The 27,391-nt window shown below is 27.8% G+C and overlaps 1 protein-coding gene across 1 annotated transcript in view; it reads left to right on the top strand.

The window, feature by feature from the left end:
- Positions 1–8,114, top strand: part of LOC136073220 (lens fiber membrane intrinsic protein-like) — a 28,352-nt gene extending 20,238 nt beyond the window's left edge. Inside the window, exons 2-3 of the mRNA XM_065817205.1 lie at positions 2,477–2,611; positions 7,798–8,114. Of these exons, the coding sequence (XP_065673277.1) occupies positions 2,477–2,611; positions 7,798–7,961 (299 nt within the window). The 3' untranslated portion in view covers positions 7,962–8,114. The remainder of the gene's footprint in view (positions 1–2,476; positions 2,612–7,797) is intronic.
- The last annotated feature ends 19,277 nt before the right edge of the window (positions 8,115–27,391 follow it).

Raw genomic sequence — 27,391 nt, 5'->3', positions numbered from 1 at the left:
AAGATCACATTGCATTGTTTTTTGTATATGGGTCTGATTTTTATGTTGTTAATGAAGATAAAAATAAAAATTTTAAATTTTAAATAGTCCGGAACATTTTTTGCAAAATAAAGCCGAAAAAAATTGTTTTTAAAAACGATTCTAATGAAAACACTAAAATAGTTTTAACTTTCTCGGACGTCGCAAAATATTTTTCAAAATTTGTAAAAATCATGTCCATGCATATACCTAAGACCTTGCAGAAAAAATTTCTAAGGAAATTTTTTTTACCTTAATGGTAATTCCATGGCTGTGTGACACAAACGTTAATAAAATGTTAGAATAAAGTTGAGCGTTGCGTTGGCCCAACATCGACCGCCAACGTTGTTTTTATATCATTTTGGTTGCAAATGCGACGTCACCAACAACCAAAAAACAACGTTATATTTTAAGTGGGCACTGCGTAATATTTTACGTTGATTCAACTTTGCATTTTACGTTCGTTGTATTTTTCACTGTCGAAAAGTTGTATTTTAAGTTAACTCATCGATGTATTTTATGTTTACACTACGCTATATTTATTTTATCGGAACTAAATTTTTTTGTTTTTGATAAATTTTGGCATGCTGTTCTTTTCCATAAACTCTTTTCTTACGGTATGTCAGGTAACATCTTTAAGATTATTGAATCATTCGTTACCAATCGTATTACAAAAGTTGTCCTCGATGGACAGAACTCTTCTTCATATCCTGTAACTTCAGGGGTTTTTCAAGGTTCTATCCTTAGCCTATACTAATTAATTAACATGAACTACCAGATATTTTCGCATCTAAGGTGGCATTGTTTGCTGATGATACTAATATTACCAACACTCTCTGATTGCTTGAAAGGGGCATTTAAGCTTGAAAAAAATTTTGCTTATGCTACAGCATGGGGTTCTAAGTAGCTGGTGAACTTTAACTCAGATAAAAATAAATTTTTTTCGGCTAGTTGTTATTGCAACAATCTAGATCTTCCTATATTTATGAACGGTAATGTAATCAATGAGTCAGCTGCCCTTCATCTTCTATTATTAGCTCTTATTTCCGGTCTTTCTTGGAAACTATATATCAAATCTATTTCAAAACTAGTATCTGCTAAGGTTGCATCTCTTTAACGTGCTCGCTACATAGTGACACAACTCATTCATGGTGGTTTCGATATTTATATGCTAGGAGAACAAAACATCCAATTTGGTGCAATAAAGAAGATCGTGATGTGTCACAACAAAAATATTCGGTTTTGATTCATTCTCAAAAATTGATTAAAATAGAGTCATTAGAAGATAAGCATAAAGTCTAAAAAAATAAATATAAGTTTAAAGTACATATAATTTCTGAGAGTCTTTTGTATTGTAGCGTGTTTTAATTTACTTTAAAAAATTATGCAGCAATCATTATTTAAAAATCTTCGCGTGCGATTTACGAAATTAACAAAATCACTCCTAGTTACCATTGCAACGTTTAGATACAATGAAAAAAACAGCACGAAAACTACTAGCGGAGCAAATCAAACTTAACTTTTGAAATTGTCCCCTTGCATCTTTTTTTAATGATCACTTAAATTCTTTGTTAGTTTAACGAAGATAAGTGAATACAGATGCAGAGCAATAATAAATTAGTAAAAAAAAATAAACACTTTTTTAACTTCTTTTTATAAACTTTCTAACTTATTTAACGGACCCAGAATTTTTTGAGATATTATTTAACGGACCTAGAATTTTTTGAGATATTATTTAATGGACCCAGAATTTTTTGAAATATTATTTAACGGAACCAGAATATTTTGAAATATTATTATGAAATATTATTGAGAAATTTATGTTTATACTTATGCCAAATAAGTATGCTTTGCCAAAAATTACAATAATTGGAGTCTGGAAACAAAAAAACCCTAACATTTTGACCACAACTGCCCTAAACAAGTTAAAAAATATTTTTTGTATTATTCTAAAAGAAGTTTTCATTCATTGATAAGTTCTAGTTTTCACATAATAATCTCTTAGTGATAGTCTTAAAAGTTATGACTATACAAAATTTGAACTCCTCTCAATTTGATGAGGTTGCAATTTTGATAAGATCATAATTTTTGAACGATAAGAGATTATTTTATGAAATTTAAAATTTATCGATAAATATAATTTTATTTAAAACAAAAATAGAAAAAATATTTTATCAAATTGTTGCTTTCTTGTTGTAATTGTGGCCAAAATTTTAGGGTTTTTTGTTCCCATCCTTATTTGACATAAGTACAAAATATAAATTTTTAGAATTTTCAATTCTTGTTAACAACTGATTGTTTATATGTGTTAATACGACGAGAAAGAGCATACAACTAAATTGTTAACGGATGCATTACTACTCTGTAAAAAATAATGAAACAACCATGTAAATAGTTAATTATATTGATTGTGAAATTGTTTATTATAATAAGTAATCACAAATATTTTTCATTTTAGATTACTTACACGTTACCAGAGCATTTATGATTATTGGTTGCATGTCATACTTTATTGCTTTTGTGTTAAGCTTGTTAAGTTATTCAAAGAAAATAAAAAATCACAAAATCTCTGGTGCATTTCTTCTTGCAACAGGTAAAAGTAAATACAAAATAAAACTATAAACTGTTTTGCATTTGAAAATAATGATTATAGAGCCTAAACGTTTTACTTATTGTAAGAAATGTCTCTATTCAATATTTTCTCGACAAATTTGCTTTGCAATGCTTCTTTCCATAAATCCATTAAACATTCACATGCTTTGTTTTGATAAGGCGTTTTTATAAACTTAATAATATCTTTTGATCTAAATAGTGATCTCGCTTTTGTAATAGTTTGATAAGTTTTTCTTTACATAATTACTTTGACGTCAGAAACTGCATGTTAATAAATATTTTTAAAGATTTTTTTAAATTTGCTATCCTAATGGAATTTCTTTTTCTACTCCGTGGGAAATGAGCTAGCAACTAGCAAGCGACTAGCTAGCTAGTCGCTTGCTAGTTGCTATAAATCTTGCAAATCGCTATAAAGCTAGCTAGCTTTACAGAGATTTTCAAGCAATACTTTTTCTAATTTTTTTTTTCTAATGTGTTTAACATCTTTAAAAATTCGATTTTTCGTGTCTATTATAATTATGAGAATTGAACTTTAAACATTGCAATTTTGTAGCAATGTGTCGCTAGCTACATAACACTTTGTAGTTAGCTACAAAATATCTACAAATCTATAACTGGTTGTAACCAGCTAAAAATTTGTAGATATTTTGTTCATTACCAAGGTAATGAATCATATATGATTCATTATCCATTATCATTGCTATCATGATAGCAACTTATCAAAATTTTTTAGACAGTGATCTTATTACGATATAACGCTTGCTAAAATGGCCCGTGGGTCTTTAGCTTATTAAGCTAGCTGCCCTCGTATCCAAATTGCTACCTTTATCTTTACGATTATTTAGAAGATTTTCTTAACTGAAAAGATCATTTCGAAAATTCCTTAAGTCAAAACAACCAACTTTTGAAAAATAACATTGTACTCAAAAAAAAAAATTGTAATAATATATTTTTTTAATTGTATAATTTTATTTAGTGCTTGACTCATTTTTGTCTGAGAATGAAAATGTGTTACAGAAATGATTCCTTCAAATGCAGTTAAAAATATTGACTGAATAAATAAACACTGATTTGCGATATAAACACCGATTTGATGAAATTTGAACCAGAGACGTATAGGACTTTTTGAAAAAAAAAAATTAGGCATTTTTGTTTCGATATTATATTTAAATCAAGTGCCATGCTATGTTTTTTGTAAACTTTAACACAAATAGTTGATAATGACGTAGAGGAAATAAAAAAAGTTTTTATTACGATTGAACATAAATATCTCTTCAAAAATAGTTAACAAATCTTATCTTACCTTAATTTAAGGAATATAATAACTTATATATAATATTATAAAATATTTAAATATCATAATGTTTAATAATATAATAATAATATATAAAATAATTATAAAATATAATATATGATAATTATATAATGAAACATATAAAGTAGATTCGTGTAATATGAACATCTAGATAACGGTAAAGCTGCAGTTAAGTGGCCTAAAATAATTTTATTTTTTTGCTTGTTGCGCTCTCGCGTGAAGACTTGCTCATAGTAATGACTTTTTAATATAAAGATAAGGAATATTTATTGGCTTCAGTACATACATCGACTATCTTATAGCCTGCTGCTATAAGCGGAAGTGCTGTTACATCGACTAAGGGTTTGGCATGGGGCAGCAATCTTTCTTTTATTATTTCACTTAATATTCCTAAAGTTTAAAAAGTCTCCTCTGACAAGAGTGCAACAAGCAAAAAAATAAAATTATTTTAGGCCGCTTAACCGCAGCATTACCTAGATAATACAAGCATACCCAGGGCCGACAAATAAAGGGGGGGGGGGGGGAGAGAAGGCACTTCGAAACCCGAATCGCCGGCCCTGATACCAATTCTTTGATTTTGTTGATGTGGCGATCATCAATCGAAGTCGATGGTCGTCCGGAGCGTTCCAAGTCATCAACACGTTCTCGGCCTTCTTTGAAGTCTTTGTACCACTTGTAAACATTTTTTTGAGACATAGTCTCTTCACCGAAGGCCTTTTGCAACATTCGATACGTTTCAGCAGCAGAAATATCATTCCGCAAACAAAATTTAATAGCACTTCTTTGCTCAACAAAATTAGACATCGTGAAAATCGCCGAATGCACTTTTGATACTTCAGAAACAAGCGTAAACAAAAAATAATAATTATGAGTTTGACATGTAATTTGGCGCAAATGTTAATGACATTCCTACCAACTTAAAAATAAAAAAGATTGGACGATTCGAACAAGGCGGGAAGTTTAAATTAAAAATTCACCTTACTTTTTGATCACAGTAGTATATGATTTTTTAAAGGCAAACACGAAATTGTAAACATTTTTTATCCCAGTTATAATTATCAATGGAACACTTTAACCCCGTATAACTAATTTTTTGTAACCGTCAAATAAAATTGTTACCGCATCAATATCTTTTAAATTTCCTAATACAGATTACCTTAAAATTTTGTAAATATTAGGTAAAACAACTTGACTTTGCAGATCCTGTGGGATTTTTTAAACCAATATTGTTTTCAAAAATATTTTTAAATCCCTTATTATCAACATGAGAGAACGGTGGTAGATCTGAAGAAAACCAAAGAACAAGATCGCGACTCACATCATACTTTGATGAAAGAACTACTGAGTTAATATTTTTTCAGTTCAACAGTCGCTTTGTCTGTTAATATATAGAGCAAGGAACAAATTACTTTTTACATTACTGCAAAGTGTAGAAATCCTAACCTTGCAATTTTTTGATAAATGCCCTCCAGCAAAAGACTCAACTTTTTGTTTTTCCATAAAAAATATTTGCTACAGTAATAATGGTTATCGTCAATAAAATTACAACTTTGTATCAATATTTGACCCTAGTAATTCCATATGAATAAAGAGTCTGTAGTTTTAATTTTTAAATGAGCTGCACGGTTTCATGTTCAAGTATTTTTAAAAACTGTTATGCAAACTAACATGTTCTTTTCTATCCAAAACTAAGTAACAAAAACACTTTTTAGATTGAAATCAAATAACTGAAATCCACTAATTTCAGTCAAAAAATGACAAAAAAAGAAAGACAAATTTATGAGCTGTTCTAAAAAAAGCATCTAAAGCATGCAAAATAACTTACAGGTTTGTGTGATATCTTCTAAGGAAAAACGCCTCGCAACTGTTTCTACTCCTCTCTGCAAGAGTTTACTGAGAAAATCTCAGAACTTGTTGTAACATGAGAAGAAGTTACAAAAATGTTTTTGTTGCTGTTAAGTCATAGAAGAAAATTTTGGTTTACTAAACTCTCTCTTTTTTTCAGCCAATAACAGCGACTTTTGAAACTCTATTGACGTCAACTTTAGATTACCTTTTTAACGGTTTTTGTTATCGTTTATGATAAAAAGGCTTTTATATTAGCATTATTTTAGGTATGATTAAAGGGGTGGGCAGACTTTTTGGGATTTCCGACTGCAATTTTGGTGTATAATTGCAAAGGTCATCATCTAATATTGTGAATGGATTTAATAGAGACCAAAATAATTTTTGCTTCCCCTTTAAAATCTGCATAGCGAGTTTCAAATGATTGTAAAAGTGTCAAAATGGCAGCTTGTATTTTTGAATTGCAACATTGGTGATCTTATTTTTAATGTAACAATTTTCAAGTGTCGGAATTAGGTAAAGATTTTGCTGTTATAAACTATCTGTAAATAAGTTTAACTTGGCCTTAAAAGCATTAATTTAATTAAATAATGTTGGAAATAAAATATTTACCGTGCAAGTTTGTGTTTAAGATATTTAGGTAATTTGTTACATCCAATAAAAAAGTAGTAATAGTAACATAACTGGTCTTCGTTTTTAAGAAAGTCACATTCTAATAGTAGTTCGCTTTTTGACTTCCAAAATTTGTAAAACTTTATTTTTATTTCAGAAAACTTAGCATTTAGTCTTTTGATAACTATCGAAAAGAACAACGTAATAAAAGTTTTCATGTGTTTCACTTTCAAAAAATGAACAATTTTCTCGTCTATGAAGTCCTCTTGCTCTTATTTTGTTAATGCAAATAACAGCGATTTTAATGACATGGTCAAATTTCAAACCTTTTGAGCAGAGCACTTCTTGGTGAATTAAAAAATTGTATTTAAAAAGTTTTCTTTTGTAAATATTTTTCAAGAAAAGTAACACATCCACTGTGCTTCCCAACCATTGAAGGTACTCCTTCAGTGTAAATACTGTCCAGTTTATCCCAGTTTAGATTGTGACCATTAACGTTTTAATTTTCAGTGTTTCAAAAATATTAGATCCAACTGTTGATGTTTGAAGCTCACCGAAGCCCAGAGGTTCTCGGACAACATCAAAGTTATTTTTGGCACATCTTATGTAATTAATAATTGAGGATTGTCAGTTAAATCGCAACTTTTATCAATATATATTGAAAAGTGTTTTGAAATCGAGGAAGTAGCAATGATTTGTTTTGCTACAACAGAGGCCATTTCTTCTTGTATTTCATATAAATATTTTGTGATTTCTTTATGGTTGATATGCAATGATTTCTTTATGCTTAAGTCTTCAGTGTTTTCGGCATAAAGTGATAGACATTCCTTTACAATTTTCCTATTTGAAAAACTTTTTTTCTTTTGCGCAAAAAAAAAGGCAAATTTTAATAGAAGCTTTTAACAGTATTTTCATTTTTTTGCTGCTTTTTGACGAACAATTTTTTGTTGAAATCCCAGTTGAGCTTTTTTTGAGATAAAAACTTGTTTTGAGAGCAGATCTATAAGGATACTAATTAGTTTATAAAAAATATGTAAAAAAAATACTAAATAGGTATTAGACCCTTTTTAAAATTTCAATTGCAAATTACAAAGTTTAGGCATCCAGTATTTGTCAGGTATAATGGTCCTAAGCTTAATTATCTTTTTTTTTAACTTGCAGCAAATTTTAGTTCAATTTAAGTCCACTTTGTTATAGCAAATTGTCAATTAAAAAAAGTATATATACATATAATTATTTAATTTTATGTATTTTTAGTGTATATATAATATATATTTAATATAGTATTTAGTTTAAAAAATAAGTAGTTTAAAATCTTTTTTATGGATGTTCTATTTTTTTCACAACTTTGTTTTAGAGTTTCGATTTTTATTTATGTGATTATTTTGTTATAGCTATATTCTTGGCAATAGGATTAAGTGTGTTCACAAATGAAGTTAATAAAAGTAGTCTTATAAAATACAGTTGGTCTTACATTATCGGATGGTGTTCATTTGCAATTTCTATCATCTCTGCATTTATTTGTTTTGCGATAATGGTGGAAACTGAGTCAACATAAAAAGTTTTAAAAAATACTTTATTCTTTTTATTGTAAAACTTGAGTTTTTCAAAGTTATTTTATAATTTAAGTTTTTTTTTAAATTCTTTAATTGAGTATGTATTAAACACATTTTTTTGCCTAAAAAAGATATAGCCATATTGGCACAAAATATTTTGCTCTTATTTAATTGCATTATTATTTTTTAGTATTCACCTTTAGTTTGAATTATATTAACTAGTGGTGTCTCGATAAAAAAGGCCAATTGTGGCTAATAATAAGGTTTAATGTATGTATATAACGGTAATATATTATTATAATGTATGTAATTTCCATAAATAAGTTGTGTCAATGCATCAGTAGTGGTTTGGCCGATTAGCTAATATCGATGTCTTGGCCAATCCTAATTAATCAGCTCAACTATCGGCCAATAACTGGCCGATTAATTGGCCGATAGTTTAGCCGATTAAGTGCCATTGGTCGAGGCATTGACATTAGCTAATAGTCGAAACCACAACTGGTGCATAGTTGCAACTTAAATATGCAAATTACATACCTAATATTGATTTATTACCTTTATATACATATATTTAACCATCGGCGTTAACCATTGGCCTTTTTCATCGTATACCGTTACAATAGTTTAAGTCGTTTTTTCATGTTTTAAAGAATTAAAAAAAAAATCAAAAAAGTTTGCTATTTTTTGTCTTACATAAAGATAAAAGAAATGAAAGAAATTCTATTTTCTGTTTCGTTTAAGATATAGATGATTTGGAATATAATGATAAACTGAGTAAACAATAGGTTATATTCCAACTATCAAAATGAGCGTTTTCCCACCTTTTCAAAAATGACAGGCAATTATGAAATGATCATGAAGATATTTAAAATATAAAACCCTTTTTTAAAATCATTAATCTACATATTTGCAGATTGGCAGATTTACGATATAACTTTCTATAGGCTAACTATTCTGCCGTCCTATCTTTTTATGACAAATTTCGTTATTGAATCTTTTTTATTTTTGCTTGAGTTTTTTTTTTTTTTTTTTGTTATAATGCATAATAAAATTGCCAAATTACTGTATACATATTTGAAACATAGAATATAAGTTATATTTTAACATAGTTTGCACATTAACAATTAATAAATAGAAAAGTGTGTGGAAATTGTTTTAAAAAGTCATCAAAAAATAATGTTAAAAGTTTCAGATTCTACTGACAAAATGGCTAGATTATTTAATCTCTCATCATACATTCAGGGTTGGCGCGAACACGTATTTTTTTATTTATTTTTTGGAGGACAGGGGGTGGGGGGAGAAGGGATAAGTAGAAAAAAGCGCCTACAAATTTTTTTTTATTATTATTAAATTTAACTATTCTAGTATTATACTATACCAACTATAATAATGTTGATTACTAAAGAATCAAATTAATAAAGATTTGCTATTATAATAAGTTCTCAGTTAAAATTTCAAAAAACGTTTAAAAAAATATTTTTTTCCCCTCTTATTTAAGAAATAACTTGGGCATTTTTCAAATCAGAGAATTGGTTCTTAATTTAATTAAAAGCTGATTTTCCGTTGTTACACTGACGCCTATTTTCAACAACCGTTTTTTATCAATTATGTCTTTGTTAGTATTAAGAAGCATCAAGTTTTGTATTCAATTAACGCGCATTGTGAATAGACGCGTACTGGGTTCATTTTCCCTGCCGCGAAACTGGATACAGTTAGGGCCACTTACGATATACAACATACTTAATAATAGCAAACGGTTTTATGTATGCCTAAAGTAATAGCCAGGTTATCTACCCATTTCTTACACTAAGAAAAAACTATACAATTAACATGAACCTAAATAATAAACCAAATATTATCTAAAATAAAAAACATAATAGGAAGTAAAGCACAATATTAATTGAAAAAATGTATATTAAACACAACGTCTCATATTTGTCAAATATTTGAATAAAATACCAAATCTAATTGCATAAAAAAGTAATTTTCCTTTTAAATCAAAAAACATGATAGGAATTAAAAAAAAAATTTCAATAAAAAATGCATATGCAAATTTTTATGTTAGTCAAAAAATTTGAATAAAATCTATTCACATAAAAAAGCAAACATCGTTTAGTATGCAGTCTTTGTATACCCAAACAATACATACAGAACAAGCTATCCAGTCAATTTGGATACCATTGCACCATTTCCCTTGACAAACTGGAAAAAACCATTCCTCTTCATTGTTTACATTTTTTTCAATCAAGCATTTCTTTAATTTTATTTTTATTTTGTTTTTTTTATATTTTTTTTTGTTTAATTTATTGTCATTGTTATTTTCCAGTAAATTTTTTTTCTTATTGTTCTTTTTTTTTTCTATTGTTTTTTTCTAAAGTTTTGGAATTTGAAGTATGTCTTCAAAAGAAACTGATGAAGTAACAGTGGTCTCTGAAAAGCTTTCAATTGGCTTTAATTTTTTCATGACTTATTAATTCTAATGTAGTCAACTCTGGCTGCTCTAAAATTTCACTTTCTTTTTTGTTATCGCGTTCAAAGAGAATTTCTGATTTTATTATTATTATCACTCAAAGATGTCCTTGGATATTCTTTTTCTAATAAAAGGGACAGTTCCAGTTGCTCTAAAACTTGAATTAGCATTTTCCATATTAGCAGCTCTTAAATATGCTTCGTAAAAAATTTCTCAGAGATTTTCTGTTTGTATTCGTCTACTTGAATGGTTTCGCATCCATCTCATACATGCTTGATTAAAAAAGGTTTTCAAGGCTTAAAAAATCCACGGTCCAATGGTTGATGTTTATGAGTTGTATGTGGTGCTAGCGATAGCAAAAACAATCCATTGTCATGAGCATAGTTTATAAGTTTTAAGCTTTTGGTATGAAAACGATTACCGTCAAATATAAGTAAAACTTTGTTAATCAAGGTGCATCGTACATGTTTAACATAATGTTGTATATATTTAAGAAATAAATCAATATTAACCCAGCCATTTTCTGAGCACCCTTAAATAGTTCTAACTGGAGCATTACCTGTAAGTAATAATTTCTTTTTTTGCACTTAAATATCATCATGGGTGGTACATATTGACCAACACAATTACATTCAAATTACAACGCTGTGATGTGTGTTTGCTGCGATGACGTCAGTTATGTCGTCGTAGTATAGTTTTGAAACAACAGTTAACAATAACAAATTTCAATAAAAAAAAATTATTTTAATTTTAGATTAAATAATTATTAAATCTTTTTTGGTAATTCAGTTTCTTAGTCATGGCAAACAGCCAACAGTGTTCCATTGAAATCAACCTAGTAAGTAAATGTCATCTCACATCATATACATCGTTGCTGGGAATTAAACCTTTTGAAGATATTCCTGAATATAAAAGAGAACAATTAATGTGGAGGACTAAGCTCTCAATAATAAATGTCAAACCAACAACTTGTCCCCATCATAAACATGTTTTTTGAAGCGTTATACAACTAAATTAACACGGTGCTGCAATCCATTTAATACTCATAACACAGTTATAAAAGGTATTTATAGTAATCATAAATTTTAGTTTTGTGAAAACGTTGTGAGTTACAATAATCAAATTATTAACAGCAAAATTCTATTTTAGCTATATTTAACCTTTTAGCTGACTTCTGAAAGTGCACTGTTAAATATCATACAACTTTAAACTTTTTAAGGTTTTTTTAAAATTTTTATACATATTAAAAGAGTTCTTCCCTTTTTTTACGTAGGCTTTGTGAAATCAACTTGGATACAGCAAAGTACCTATGCAGTAAAAGCAAATTCGTAGTTCCAGGTGAAAAACTTTGTCCACAATGCAGACATAAATTAGCATCAAGTGAAGAATCAGAAGAGAACGAGTTGGAGATAAAATTAACTGAAGATAATATGGAAAAAGAAATTATACTGGAATCAACAAGATCATTGCTCAACAGTACTTTATGCAAACTTAAAGTGTCTCCTCTAAAAGTTCATTTACCCAAAACCTCTACCAAGCCTTCACTTGGAAAGAGAAAGATAAAACAAGTTGAAGAAGCAGTTATTAAGAAGTTTGCAATTGCTCTGGATGTAACCGAATCCGATCTTGTTGCACCAAAAAATGAAGTTCTAAAGGAAATTCAAACCAAAGCTGGCGATCTAGACTTCCTTGTAGAATGCATGAAATAAAAACTTAAGGTTTCTAACAGAAGGCAGCAACTTCAAATTTGACATTAACCCCAAAACTTGGTCTATCAGAAAAGCAGCAAAAGAGTTTTCAGTTTCCAAACACAAAATTCAAAACGCAAAGTTTTTACACGACCAAAAAGGTATTATAGCATACCCTGATGTGGTTGAACGGCATTGAATCAGTAAAGATGTTATAGAACTTGTAAAGCTTTTTTACAAGTTCTATAACATGTAAAAAAGCTTTACAAGTTCTATAACTGTGACGATGAGTACTCAAGGCAAATGCCAGGTAAAAAGGTCTGTGTAAGTGTTAGGGAAAAAAAATACATGTCAAAAAAATTGATTTTGTGTAACTTAAAGGAGCTCTATGCGGCATATAAGACAAAGTACCCAGGTCACAAAATTGGATTTTCTAAATGTCACAGTCTTCGGCCAAAATGGTGCATCCTTACTGGTCCAAAAGGTATATATTCTGTTTGTGTGTGTATAATACACCAAAATGTTAAATTAATATTAAGTGCTATAGGCCTTAAAATATCTCACCATGAAATCATTAAAAAGATTGTTTGCAGCAGAAAATCTATAGTTTGCATGATTCACCGATGCAATGGTTGTCCTGGCATACAAGCTGCCCAAAATTATTTCCAGTAGTATCTCACACAAAATGATTATCCAAAAGAGCAATATAACAGTGATAATAATGATCAGTCAGTGGATTTTAAACAGTGGAGAACAACAGATAGAACTGAACTATTAACAATAAAACTTCCATTTAATCAATTCATCGAGCTCCTATGTGAAAAACTTGATAATATTACTTCTCATTCATTTAATGCAAAATCACAATCTAGCTAACTAGAGCATCTCAAAGAAGCAGTTAGTATTAATGAGGCTATTGTACTGGCAGATTTTGAAGAGAATTACTCTTTTGTAGTAAGACGAGATAAGGAGTTACCATGGAGCAAGAGTCAATGTTCTTTTCATCCAGTTGCCATCTACTACAAGAAAGTAAAATTGGATAAATCTTCTTTTTGTGTAATTTCAGATGATTTGAATCATGATGTAGGATTTATCGGTGAAGTTATGCATAAAAACCATTAATCATATAAAAACTCATCTTTGTCCCACAATTACAAAAATTCATTATTTTTCTGATGGCTGGAAAAACTGCAAAAATTTTTACAATTTATGTCACAACAAAAAAAAAAATGGCTATAAATACTGCAAACATTTTTACAATTATTTATTGACCACGCTCAAGATTTTTTTGTTCGTTGCATTTGGATCTTCTTTGCAACAAGCCATGGCAAGTCTCCATGAAATGGAATAAGTGGCACAGTTAAAAGGCTTGTGGCAACGGCTAGCTTGCAGAGTCCAACCACAGGTCATATTTTGTCTTCTCAAGCAATGTTTAAATACTGTCAAAAGTTAATCAGTGGGATTACGTTTGTGTACGTCACTGCTGAAGAAATGGAGCAAGTAAGAAACAAACTTACTGATAGAATTTTAATAGCATTCACTATTCCTGGGACAAAAAGTTTCCATCAACTTGTACCATCTTCTTATTCAATTATAAAAATGAAAAGGGTATCCGATGATGATAATTTTGCTCTAACATTTGACTTCCTCAAAAAACAAAAATATGAAATTAATAAAATTGACAATGTTATGATGTCACAATATCTATTTTGCAAATACGACAATTTTTATTGACTTGGTATGGTTTCTAAAGTTGATAAAGAGAATAATGATTTTATGGTAAAGTTTATGCATTCACATTATCCAAGTCGGTTGTACTACTGGCTAAAGCGGGATGATAATTGCTGGGTGCCAAGAATGAATGTCATTTCTGTTGTTAAAACACCTTCAACATCTTCTGGGCGTCAGTGCTATATCTAAAAAGAAAATGAAACTCTATTTGAACAAGTTTTATCTTTTCAGTGAAAGTTGATTAATATTTTACTTTCATTATTTAAATGATATAAACTTTAATTTTAGTAATATTTGGTTATTCCTTTTCATTTTTATTTTTGAGATTTTTTCAATAAAGCAGGTTTTTAATATTTTTCGAAAAAGTTTGCATTTTAGTTTCTTATTTTTTAACACTACATTTGAGCATGTAACCTAAAATTTTAGCATGCAACTAATATTTTAAAATAATACCCAATTATTAGAATAGTAAAAAAAGAAATCATTTTTTCAATGTGTTGTATAGTAAATTATATTTCCATGTATACTTTTGAAAATATTGATCATAAATATGCAAGTTATGCAAAGCAATATAACTTTTTATTTTCTTTCAAAGACCTAAACTTTTTCAAAACATCTTATTTCACAATGAGAGTAAAACAACTCCAGAAATAAGTGAAATGCAAATTAGGATTACATGAAAAAAAAAGGACTGTTGACATTTTAAAATTCAAAAAATATTCTAAAATATTAGGAATTGGGTTAATTTCTCTTCATCTATGTATTCAACACCTTTAAAAAAGGTCAGGTACCAATTTTTAGTCATATTTCTCAACTAGAACTTAAATTATTCTCACAAAAAGTATCGCTATAACAGAGAATAGAGGCCAAATAAAGAAATTTTTTTGTCTAAATTTTAAAATGACATCTTTATTATGCTTTAAAAAACCAAAACTATCTTTTTTATAAAAGATAGCCTAGGATCACCTACTTTATTTGAAAAAAAAATCGAATCCATGAGACTTGGGCAACTCCGGGAATTAATGAAAGCGCAACTCATGGTAACGGAACTAAAAATTTGACTGGCCATTTTAAAATAAAAAATAGCTATCAAAAAACTTAAATTTCTCTATTTTATCTACATATTTGAATTCATCACCCTCAAAAATGGTCAGGTACCAATTCTTAGCCACATTCTACCACTAGATCTTAAATTATTCAATTATAAGAACAACTACAAAATCCATTATGGCGGACCTCGTAAAAAAAAGATCGTTTTAGATTGAATTTCAAAACATCATAATTTTTGACCCGTTTGGATTTCGGAGCTCAAATTTTGCATTTTTCATCAATAGATACCACTGGGTAAAATTTAAATAAATTCCAAGGGGTGACTGAAATGACTATCCCACTTTTACATCGAAACTACTTTCAAGTGAAGCCTTTTTAACACTCCGATGTAGTGAATCTTTTGGCACACTAAAGTTTTTACAAGCTTCTCTTAAAGAAATCTGCTTCAACTTTACTGCTGTAGTAGCATTTTTCTTGTCTTCGTACCAGTTAGCTTGATTAGTTTTTTTCATGTAGTTTCTCATTTAAAAATTTTTGGTCACTAAATGACAACAAAGTTGTGCTATATTCTTTTAAAGTTTCTAATAAAATTATGTTTTACCTTTACATAAAATTCTTTTATAAAATGGTGATAGCAAGTTTATAAACTTGCTATTGTAAACGTTTTGTAAACTAAAAACTTTGACGATTTATTAAGTTTATAATTCTATCTAACTAGCTATCTTTTACGCGATTGTCAGAAATAGTAGTTTAGGGAAAACTGCAGTTTCTCCACCCCCCCTCACCCTTTTTTATTGCTGATTATGATAGAGAATTTTATGCTGATTAGGAATCGTATAAAAACATAGGTCTGCAAATTAACAGAAAGTGCTCTAAATCGCTGTCGAAGTTTAAAAAATTACACTAAAAAACTCCAATATTCGCAATTTTTTAAAAACATTTTACATCAATTTTTACATTTTGAAATCAATCGTTTAGAAAATCTTTTTTGTAATTACGCGACCCGATTTTTGTTGTCTTCAAAATTAAATTATAATTAATTTAAATGTTTTTAAGAATATATTTTATATATTTTTATTTAATTTTTTTAATAATTAATTTAAGATTTTGCTTTTTAAATGTACATAAATGGACTGACAAATAGGGATTGGCGCAATTAAATGTACATGCATCGACTGAAAAATAGGGATTGGCGCAATTGAATGTACATACATCGACTGACAAATAGGGATTGGCGCGATTAAACGTACATGAATTAGGACAGGGCTAGGGTTTGGGCCAGAGATGAGTCAGAAAATGATGCACTTTCTGTTGAATTTCAGACCTACGTTTTTATACGATTCTTAATCAGCATAAAATTCTCTATCATAATCAGCAATAAAATAAAAAAATGGGAAGGGGGAGAAACTGCAGTAGCACCGACGTTTACTTTGATGATCTTTTTCAGTAACTAGCGTTGTTTCATTTTCCCCGTAAATGTGAAGTTATATATTTCTTAAATATCTTTGAAACAAAATAATCTGACTTAAAAAGAAGAATGGCAGCTGAAAGATATCAAATAAATGATTACAAACTCAATATTATGTTTGTTCTGTCGTAAAAATTGGCAGCGTACGTGAATTTTTTCCACAAAAGAAAAAAATTAATTTTGATTTTTTAATCAAATTGACGCAAATCGTAAGCTTTAAACCCACTTTTCTATGTCATATTATAGGAAAAAACTGATGGAAACTACTTTAAAACATAAAAAAATAAACATGAAGTTTTAAATATAGTAAAACAAAATTATAATCCAATTATAAGTTTTATTAATTATACCATAGTGCTTTAGTTTATCTAATAGGTTGCAATGGTCAACTGTGTCAAAAGCTTTTGATAAGTCAATAAATACTCCTAGAGTAAATTTGTTTTGTTTAAAACCATCAGTTATTTGATTAACTAATTCAATGATTGCATGCTCTGTTGAGCATGCAATCATTGAATTAGTTAATCAAATTTTACCCAAACCAGTTTTTGAAATCCAAACTGGTTTGGGTAAAATAATTTATTTTTAGTAAAATGATTATAGATTCTATTATAAATTACACGGTCAAAAAATTTTGAAAATTCAGAAAGTATTGATATAGATCTATAATTGGCTATGTCTGAATGTTCATTACATCTAAAAATAGGAATTACTTTTGCTAATTTAAGTACATTGGGGAAAATCCACGATGTTATTGAGAGCTTAAGTATATGGATCAGAGGTTTGCTTAGACTGATTTTATTGAAGATAACTAAACCGCTAATTATTTCATCAAACCCTGGTGCTTTCTTTTTTTTTTAAAAGAGGAAAAGACTTCTTCGAATTCTTTATAGTTGAATTCATTATCATATATGATTGCGTTATTTGCGGGTATTAGATTTAAATGAATCAGATGTTGGACTTATTTTATTAGCAAGATTAAGACCAAATTTATAAAATATTAGCTAAATACTTCCGAGATTTGTTTTTTACAGAATATGTCAGTGTTGTTAAGATTAATTCTTTATGGTAAAGAAGTTGAATTTATTTTTTTCCTTCCCATTATCTCATTAATGATGGACCACATTTTCTTATTATTAGATTTGCATTTAATGATTTGATTACTGTGTTTTTTATTTTTAGCATTTTTGATAAGATTTTGGTAAAAATATTTATAATTTTTGCAGTTTATTTCATTTTCAGTGTTTTTATTTATTTTTTTAATTTTATTATAGAGTTTTTGCTTCTTTTTTGAGCATTTTATCAGTGATTTATCCATCCACAGATTGACAACTGCTTTTGTCTTAATTTGTATGTTCTCTTCAGGACAGGTTTCATTAAAGCAATCTAGGAGTATATCTAAAAAATTATTAAAAGCTTCGTTATAGTCATGACAACTATACACGTTGGACCACGTTTCTTGTTTTAGTCTACTTGATAATTCATTAGTATTACTTGTTTTAAGATTGCGTTTTTTCAAATTTATAACTTTTGGTTCACAATCAGACATGGTTTTTAAATTTCTTACTTTTATAAATATTGGGAAGTGATCGCTAATATCAGTCATAAATATCCCGGTTTCAAATTCCATTTCCAGGTAATTATTATTTAAAATATTGTCTATTGCCGTTGCCGAAGTTTTTGAAATTCGTGTTGGCTTACTAATTGCTGACGAGACATTAAATTAAAGAAGCATATCAAAAAAGTACTTTGTTTTCGGAGACTTTGAATAAGTTAGAGCATCAAGGTTCATGTCTCCAATAACGCATAAAATTTTATTTTCTTTATTTATTTTTTCAATTGTATATTTGATAAAATTTGAAATGATTTGATTTTATTACTTGGTAGACGATAAACGCATCCAATTAAAATATTTCGAAATTTTTTGTTTATAATTTCAATGAAAAGGCTTTCATAACTATCGTTTGAGAAGCATAGCATGTTTTTTTTACCAAAAAATCATAATTTTTTGAGACATAAACCCCTAATCCTTCACCTTTTTTTCCACTTCCTCTTGTTTTAATTTGCCATCTTATAAGTTTATAAGATGGCAAATTAAAAGTAGGATTTAATTCAGGAGAATTTTCAAAATCATGCCACATCTCTGAAAGAGCTATGAGGTCGAACGTGTAATTTATAATATTTAAAAATTCTTTTAGTTTCTCAAAATTTTGCTGCATGCTTCTAATGTTTATATGCAAAACTGAAAAAGAACAATGATCGTTATTTTAAAATCAAAAGGATCAATATATGGTGTCAATGAAGTTCATTTGGGCTTTATGAAAAATATTTTTATTTTCTTCAGACAGGTTATTTAAAATGTTACCCTCAAAAGATTTTAAATTTTCAAAATGCAAAACGATTTTTAACGAATAATTAAAAAGATCAAAAAATATATCCATAGATAAAAACAATGAATTAAGTAAAACTTTAAAAAATCTTACTCTTTTCTCTGCGTCAAACAACCAGCTACGCTGCGGTCAATTTCTTCATTTCCATGCGTCGAATTAACAATTACTTTGTGGATGTTTTCTTTAAATTCACTAACAATAACTTTATTGTACACGAATTTAGCGTAATGACCATTTTGTCGATGAAGCTTGGCCTGCTCAAAAAGTTCTTTTCGTATTTTTTGAGTCGTAAAACTATAATTTTTATTTATAAAGATATTGCTCCCTTTTAATTTCATTGCTTTTTCTAAGATTACCTTTTTATTTTCATAATCACGAAGTTTTAGAACAGTTGCTTTAGCTCGTTCTACTTCAGCGAGCCCACTCGATGGGCTCGTTCAACTTTAATATCTTTCTCTATTCCAAATTTTTCTACACCTAATTTTTCAGTAATCTCTGACGATCTTCTTTTCTTAGACCTTGTTAAGAGATTTTTAAACAATTTTGAAGCTGCATCTCTTTGTACATTTTTCATCCTAGCTGTTGAGATTCATTTTCAAAAATTCCATATTTAACCATTTTTGTAACAACTTAAACTCTAACAAGTGTTCCTTTTTGTGTAACTGGCTCATTCCATTTCTTTTAAAAAACCAAAATCTATCGATGAGAAATCAATATACAGATTTCGGTTTTGCTATCTTACTAAATAAACTGTCATATTTATTCTTATCCTTTCCTTTAATTAAGTAATCAAAAATGTCTTTGTTCTTCATGTTTAAAATTGGTTTCACCACTAAATACCTACTGAATAATATTTGTTTTAATTATTTTGTTTATTCGATTTTGTTTATTTGATTGTTTTGTTTATGTTTAATTTTGTCCGCTCTTACTAGAATATTCCGCTATTCATTATATTATGGGTTCAAACTAATTAAATAAGCATCGAGGGTAAGAGGGGGAGTCGCATTTTAGTTTAAGTACGTCATGTTTGAACTGACCCTATAGGTACAAAAGCAAATAGAAGCAGCAACACTTTTTGAAAATTTTTTCTGGTAGTTCAAAATTTTGTTTCAAACAATTTATAGTTCAAAAGTGTTAATCGTGCGGTTAATTTATATCTTTTTTATAAAATTGTATATTTTAAATTATATTATGTTTTCCATATTTTATAAGAATATTTATTGAGCATGTTTAAAAGTTGGTCCATTTTCGTCCGAAAATTTTCTTCAATTTAATAAATTCAAACCCTCCTTAAACAATTTTATTTTAAGCTGCAAACCTTTGAAATTTTAATCTGGTTTTCACCTAACATAAATAATTTAACTTTTAATTGCTTTTATTATAAAAGAAATTACTTTTTAAATTTATGGCATTGTGCGGGCGTATATTGAACGATCCTGTATAATATATGTATCATATGAAAAAACTTTAAAATTTTAATTTAACAATAAAAAAATTGAGCTATTTTACTAAAGAAACATCGAAGTTAATAAGGATTAATTATGGAAATGATCGGCGTGAAATAGATAAGTATAAAAATGGTCGGTTGGTTAAAAACTCGTATTTTATGGTACTGCTAGGGTGTTTTTTCCATTCACCCTCTGTTATGCCAATATATTGTTTATCAGGTACATTTTTAGAGGAAACAATCAATCAAAAAAATCAAAAAAAGTGGTATATAAATGTGTTGTTTCCTCTAAAAATGTACCTGATAAACAATATATTGGCATAACAAAGGGTGAATGGAAAAAACGTTTTGCCAATCATAAGCAATCTTTCAAGAATAAAAAGTATTCAAAAGACACCATGCTGTCAAAATATATACGGGAATTAAAAGAAAAAAATATTGATGATTTTATACTGAATTGGTCTATCCTTAAAACAGCGCCTGCATATAACAATATTTTCAAAAAATGCATACTATGCCTACAAGAAAAATTTGAAATAATTACACATGCAAATCAAGAATGCTTATTAAACAAAAGATCGGAATTAATTTCTAAATGTAGGCACGAAAACAAGTTTCTCCTAAAAAACTATAAAAATAAATGAGTTCAAATAATATTTACATTAACTACCCTTTTTAAAAAAATACCATAAGTAATCATTTCTAAAGAATTCTTTTTATAATAGTGTCAGCAAATTCCACAAATGTGTGAAAATTTACAGTAGTTAAGACATTTGCAACTTCCTGTAATTTAATTTTTGGTATAAATTGAAGTTTTATTAATTTGATCATCCATTTCTGATGAATCTTTGTTGATGAAACACAGTGTTAAATGGAAAAAAATTTTGTTAAGTGATTTTCTACTACTAATATAATTGCTCTGTTCTTTTAAGAACATTGAGCACTCTATTGTGTAGAATACTTTTTAAAGTTGTTTAAATATATATATATATATATATATATATATATATATATATATATATATATATATATATATATATATATATATATAATATACTATAATTGTCATTATTATAATAATTTGTTCTTTCACAGAAAAATTAATAGGGCGAAAAACAAAGAAATCAAAAATAATGGTTTTAATTAGTTTAAGCTTCAAATATATGTTAAACATACAATAAAGTATTATTATTATGAAAAAAAAAATTAGGTTTTTCAAAACTTTTTTTTAGTATTTTAAAAAGTAGAGTACGCTAATTGATTGTTTTTTTTTCATTACAAAACTTATCAAGTTACATTTTCATTTTCATTAAATCCATTAAAGTGTAGGTTGTTTCTTTTACTCACATTTTATATTTCCGCTATGTTGTTTTCAAACTTATTTTTATTGTCTGATCTTTTGCTTAATTTTTTTAATCTTTTTAAGTTTGTTAACCTCTTTTATCTTATATTTATACTGTTTGTATGGAAAGCCACAGCAGTGCACAGTGGGCCAGAGATTGGCTTAAATACCAAAAATGAGTATTTGTGGAAACTTTATTTTTTTGCAAAATTTTAAAAGTAAAAACCCAACAATAAAATAATCTGACGTTTAAATATTTTTGTTTTTGTTTTAGGATTTCTAAGTAAGTTTTCAAGCTCGTTCATTTAAAAAACGTTTTTTTTAAAAAAACAAACAGAGAAAATACTCACAAAATTAAGTTTCACCTCGTAAGCGCAGTTTTCTTAAAGTTAAATAAAATTTTATAGTCTCATTATCCGAATAGGGGAACATGGGGTAAGATGACGAATGGGGCGAGATGACGACCTACAATTATCTCTTAAGCAAAACTAAATATAACAGTTGACTTTAGCTGAAAGGGAAGTAGATTAATTTTACTAGATTTATCAATGGTTTCTTTTTAAATATTATTTTTGTGACGAAAGTTAAGTATTAAAAAAGTTTTTCCGACATTGAGAAAAAAACTTTTTATCCTCGTTTTACTTAATTTATTACATCGCTACATCACCAGCTAAAGGTAAGCGAGAAATTTTTATTTCATTTGATTAAACTGGAAGCCATACAAGAAGTATTAGGCTATGATAATTTGATTATGTACTGATTCTAATTCATTTTAAAGATTGTATTAGCATGGGGCAAGATGACCGGGGCAAGATGGCTTGTCCGTAATCTATATTAAACGGAAGTTTACTTGTACTGTTTGCTATTCTTGTATTGTTCAGTCATTATTTTATTACGAAATACAATATTTGTTTGACAATAGTTTTATTTTGTTGCGTTGGAGTTTGCTACAAACTGATTACTAGGTTGTTACTGTTTTTTTTGGATTGACCGATATAAATGTATAATTTAATAGTTTTAAAAGTTACACCTTTATTTGTATTATTTTTTTAATAAAAAAGAATTCGTGATGATGGTTTTTGAGGCGTTTATAGCTTCATAGAGTTTTCTTTTCTTAAAGTTTTAAACTTTGTTAACTCAAATCGTCATCTCGCCCCGTATGCGGGGCAAGATGACGATTTGAGTTAACATCGTTTAATAAGTTTTTCCTTTGCTATTTTCTACTTTTAGAGTGGCTTTTTGATACATCAGTGACGCGGAATGATTTTTTATCACTTTTTAATGAAGTTTTAATTTTTGGGACAGATATTGACTAAGATACAGGCGTTTTTCGAAACGTTCGTCATCTTGCCCCGTGTTTCCCTACATGCTTTATTATAGAAAACTTAAGAAACAAAAATAGTCTTGTACTTTATAAGTTTTTCTTAACTTGAAACATGGCATTAAAAGTATTAAAAAATATAATAAAAAGTTACCATAAAAAGCTCAAGGTCTTTTTTCGTCCACGTTTTCCCACTATAGGAATAACTTTTTTACAGAATCTTTTTATTGTGCAAGATATTTTTAGCAACTTTAGCAGGTTTTAAACATACGACTCGTTTGTCATTTTCAATTGTTTAAAGCACATTGCTGTTAAGTACTTAACAGCAAATTATTAGCGTTGTTGCAAATAATTATTTATAGTTCATACTTATGTATGAACTATAAATAATTATTTGCAATAACGAAAACTACAAGAAACAATAAGTTTTAAATGCTATTCCACTTAATTAAGTAATGTGGTTTTTTATTTATGTTTTTAATAACTAAAATACGAATACAAATAAAAACATTAAAAAACTACAATTTTATTTTTAAATTAAAATTTCATTGTACTGATCATTATGAAAAGTAAACAAATTACTCGAAAATTGTTTCATGTTTAGGAAAACAACTTAATCAAACCAGTTACCGACCCTGATGCTTATAAAGTTACGGGGATCGCTGACATAGACTTTAAATTATTTACTAAACAATTTAACAAAAATGGAATAAAGTAAACAGACACAAGGATAGATTTAAGTTGCATTACAAAGTCTGGTTAGAAAAAGAACTACAAACAAGCGGTGCATGTTTGGAAACAGATAATCTAGACACTAGGGTGTATCGAAAAACAAATTTTTTTGAATTCAAAATTGTAAAAGAGCAGAAAAGTTGCATAACGCTATAAAAAGTAATTGTGCCAAATTTTTTTGTATACTTTTTATGTCTTCAGTTCGCGCTAGGGTTTTATTTTTCTTACTAAAACACGTTTTCTGACCTTTTTTACAAATTTAAAATAACTTATTCTATGCATATACTAGAGTTGAAATTGAGTTTAAACATTACACAATGACTAAGTTAGAAAAGGTTACAATTTTTGAGAAAATATTTTAATTTCTTTAGTTGCCGCTAGAGGGCTGAGTTTATAAGAAAAAACACAACTTTTCCCAGAGTTGTTACGACATAATATGTCTGGCAGATCTGTCGACATATTTTCAGACATATTTTCTGCCGTCATAAAATATGTCCCACATATTTTCGATTGATATATATAGACATAATTTTATGTCTGAATTATTTTCTGCTGACATAAAATATGTCAGACATATTTTCCATTGACATATTTTGACATTTTTTTATGTCTGAAATATTTTCTGCTGACATAAAATATGTCAGACATATTTTCCATTGACATATTTTGACATATTTTTATGTCTGAATTATTTTCTGCTGACATAAAATATGTCAGACATATTTTCTATCGACTTATTTTGACATAATTTTATGTCTGAATTATTTTCTGCTGACATAAAATATGTCAGACATTTTTTCTATCGACATAATTTGACATAATTTTATATCTGAATTATTTGCTGTTTGATATTCTTGAAGAAAAAATCAATCTAACAAATTTATTGTGCATTTTCAACTTAATTTACAGAGTTAAGTAAAAATAGTTTAACAAATTTGATGCTTTTTTGCAATCAATTATAATTGAAGGTCAACACACAAAAAAATTTTTTTCTGGTGCCAAGCAAACAATTTGTTTTTTGGATTGCATTTCACATTTTGATTTCAAATATGCAACTCATTTTTTACCATCACGTCAAGTTGTAAAGATATTTGGGTTCAGATCTTTAATATTTGGGGTAAAGTCCCTAATATTGTCAAAAGTATGTCAACTTGGGTCTCAAAAAAAGCGTATTTTAGAAGATAGTATAGAGATTTAAAAAATATAAAAATTTTTCCTTAAAATTTTTTGGCAAAAAAATTATTTAAAAAAATGGTAAAGACTCTTAAAAAAATGTCAACAAAATGTTTTTCAGCAATAATACAAAAAATACTTATTTTTTATTACAAACGAATAACATCTTTAAAATCTCTATGAAAATACGCTTCTTTTGAGACTCAGGTTGACATACTTTTGAACAACTTTTTTTCGACAATATTAGGGACCTTACCCCAAATTCTAAAGATTTGAACCCAAATATCTTTACAACTTGACGTGATGGTAAAAAATGAGTTGCATATTTGAAACCAAAATAAGAAATCCTACATAAAAAACAAATTGTTTTATTGGCACCAGAAAAAAATTTAGTTTTTGTTGACCTGTGTTATGCTTCATAAAACTTTTATTTTAAATCCTATAAACAAATATCTTTTGTTACATAAAGGTCTTTTTCTGCCCTTTTTAGCGATGTATCATTTGATAGTATTGACAAAGTATTTTTAGCGATGTATCATTTGAGAGTATCGACTAGTATTGATGCATCATTTGATAGTATTTGATAGTATTTGATAGTATTGATTAGTATGGATTAGTATTGGCAATTTCCCTTAATAGAATGTTAAAACCATCTCAAGCTGAGTTTTTATTACTGAAAATGGTTTTAATTAATATGACTAAACTTAAAATTATTCGCTTGATTAAAATAATATTTAAAAAAAAACATTTTTAGTTATTTTTAACTAATAGTTGATTCATTCAATAAATTATATTCCCAATTTTTGACTTTAAATCGTAAGGAAAACGAAAAAAATAATTATTCCAATATATATTTCACTCAAAACATTTTATGCAAGTTTATGGCAGTTAATTATGCTGTTATAATGCAATTGTCAATTATTTTATTGTTAAATAAATCATAACTATTAAAACTAAAAGTATATTATTCGTAATTGGTTATAAACTATAACCGGTTAGTCTTCTTAATATGAATTTAATGAGCTGAATATAACTTTTGGGAAATATTTCAAATTCTTAAGCTTAAATGAATTTTGACATAATTTTATGTCTGAATTATTATCTGCTGACATAAAATATGTCAGACATATTTTCCATCGACATATTTTGACATATTTTTATGTCTGAATTATTTAATTTGGCACGAATTTTTTGAAATTCTGTGAACCGTTTTTTCCATAGAATCTTTTGAATTCAATTTTTCATAATGAAATCTTTTTCAGGATCAACTAATAATTAAAAATAACTGAAGTTTTTTTTTTATTATTATTTTAATCAAAGAAGTAATTTTAAGTTTAGTCATACTAATAAAAACCACTTTCAGTAATAAAAACTGAGCTTGAGATGGTCTTTACATTCTAATAAGGGAAAGCGCCAATACTAATCAATACTATCAAATACTATCAAATGATGCCTCAATACTAGTCAATATTAGTCAATTCTATCAAATGTCAAAATTAGTCAATACTATCAATGTCAAAATTAGTCATAATCAATAAATAAGTCATAATCAATAAATAAGTCAATAAATCCCAATATTAGTCAATACAATCAAATGATACATCGCTAAAAAAGGCAGAAAAAGAGCTTTATGAAACAACTGATGTTTGCTTACAGGGTTTAAAGTAAAAGTTTTATGAAGCATAATTGATTGCAAAAAAGCAACAAATTTGTTAAACTATTTTCACTTAACTCTGTAAATTAAGTTGAAATGCGCAATAAATTTGCTAGATTGATTTTTTCTTTAAGAATATCAAGCACCAAATAATTCAGATATAAAATTATGTCAAAATATGTTGATAGAAAATATATCTGACATATTTTATGTCAGCAGAAAATAATTCAGACATAAAATTATGTCAAAATATGTCAATAAAAAATATGTCTGACATATTTTATGTCAGCAGAAAATAATTTAGACATAAAATTATGTCAAAATATGTCGACAGAAAATATGTCTGACATATTTTATGTCAGCAGAAAATAATTCAGACATAAAATTATGTCAAAATATGTCGATAGAAAATATGTCTGACATATTTTATGTCAGCAGAACATAATTCAGACATAAAATTATGTCAAAATATGTCGAAAGAAAATATGTCTGACATATTTTATGTCGGCAGAAAATATGTCTCAGACATATTTGACAGATAACAACCCTGACTTTTCCTTAAAACAAAGTAATTTTAATTATGTTGTTGATGCTTTTACTTGTCGTCACTGTCACGATAATGGAATAGAAGTAATTAAAATGTAATCAACTAAATTTAAATTTTTAAATGACGTTAAAGTATGTAAAATGTCACTAATTACGTCATTTATTACCATCACCATCAGTACTATTTACATCAAATTATGTCTATAATCAAAACATTTAATAAATATTTAGATAGAGAAAAGCACAGGTTTTAATTCTTTAGTTTAACCAATTTACATCTGTTTATTATTAGAATAAATTGAAATCATTAATAATTTTAATGGCAAAAATGCTTCTAATGCAGTGACAACAACGAAAAAGTCTACTTTTCTTGGGTTTTTTCTTCGGTTTCACCAGCAGAATTACGCGAAAATATCTTGTCAA

The sequence above is a fragment of the Hydra vulgaris genome, chromosome 14 (genome assembly GCF_038396675.1).
Source record: "Hydra vulgaris chromosome 14, alternate assembly HydraT2T_AEP".
NCBI classification, from domain to species: domain Eukaryota; kingdom Metazoa; phylum Cnidaria; class Hydrozoa; order Anthoathecata; family Hydridae; genus Hydra; species Hydra vulgaris.
The sequence above is the reverse complement of the archived record's forward strand: the minus strand, read 5'-3'. Positions and strand labels throughout refer to the sequence as shown.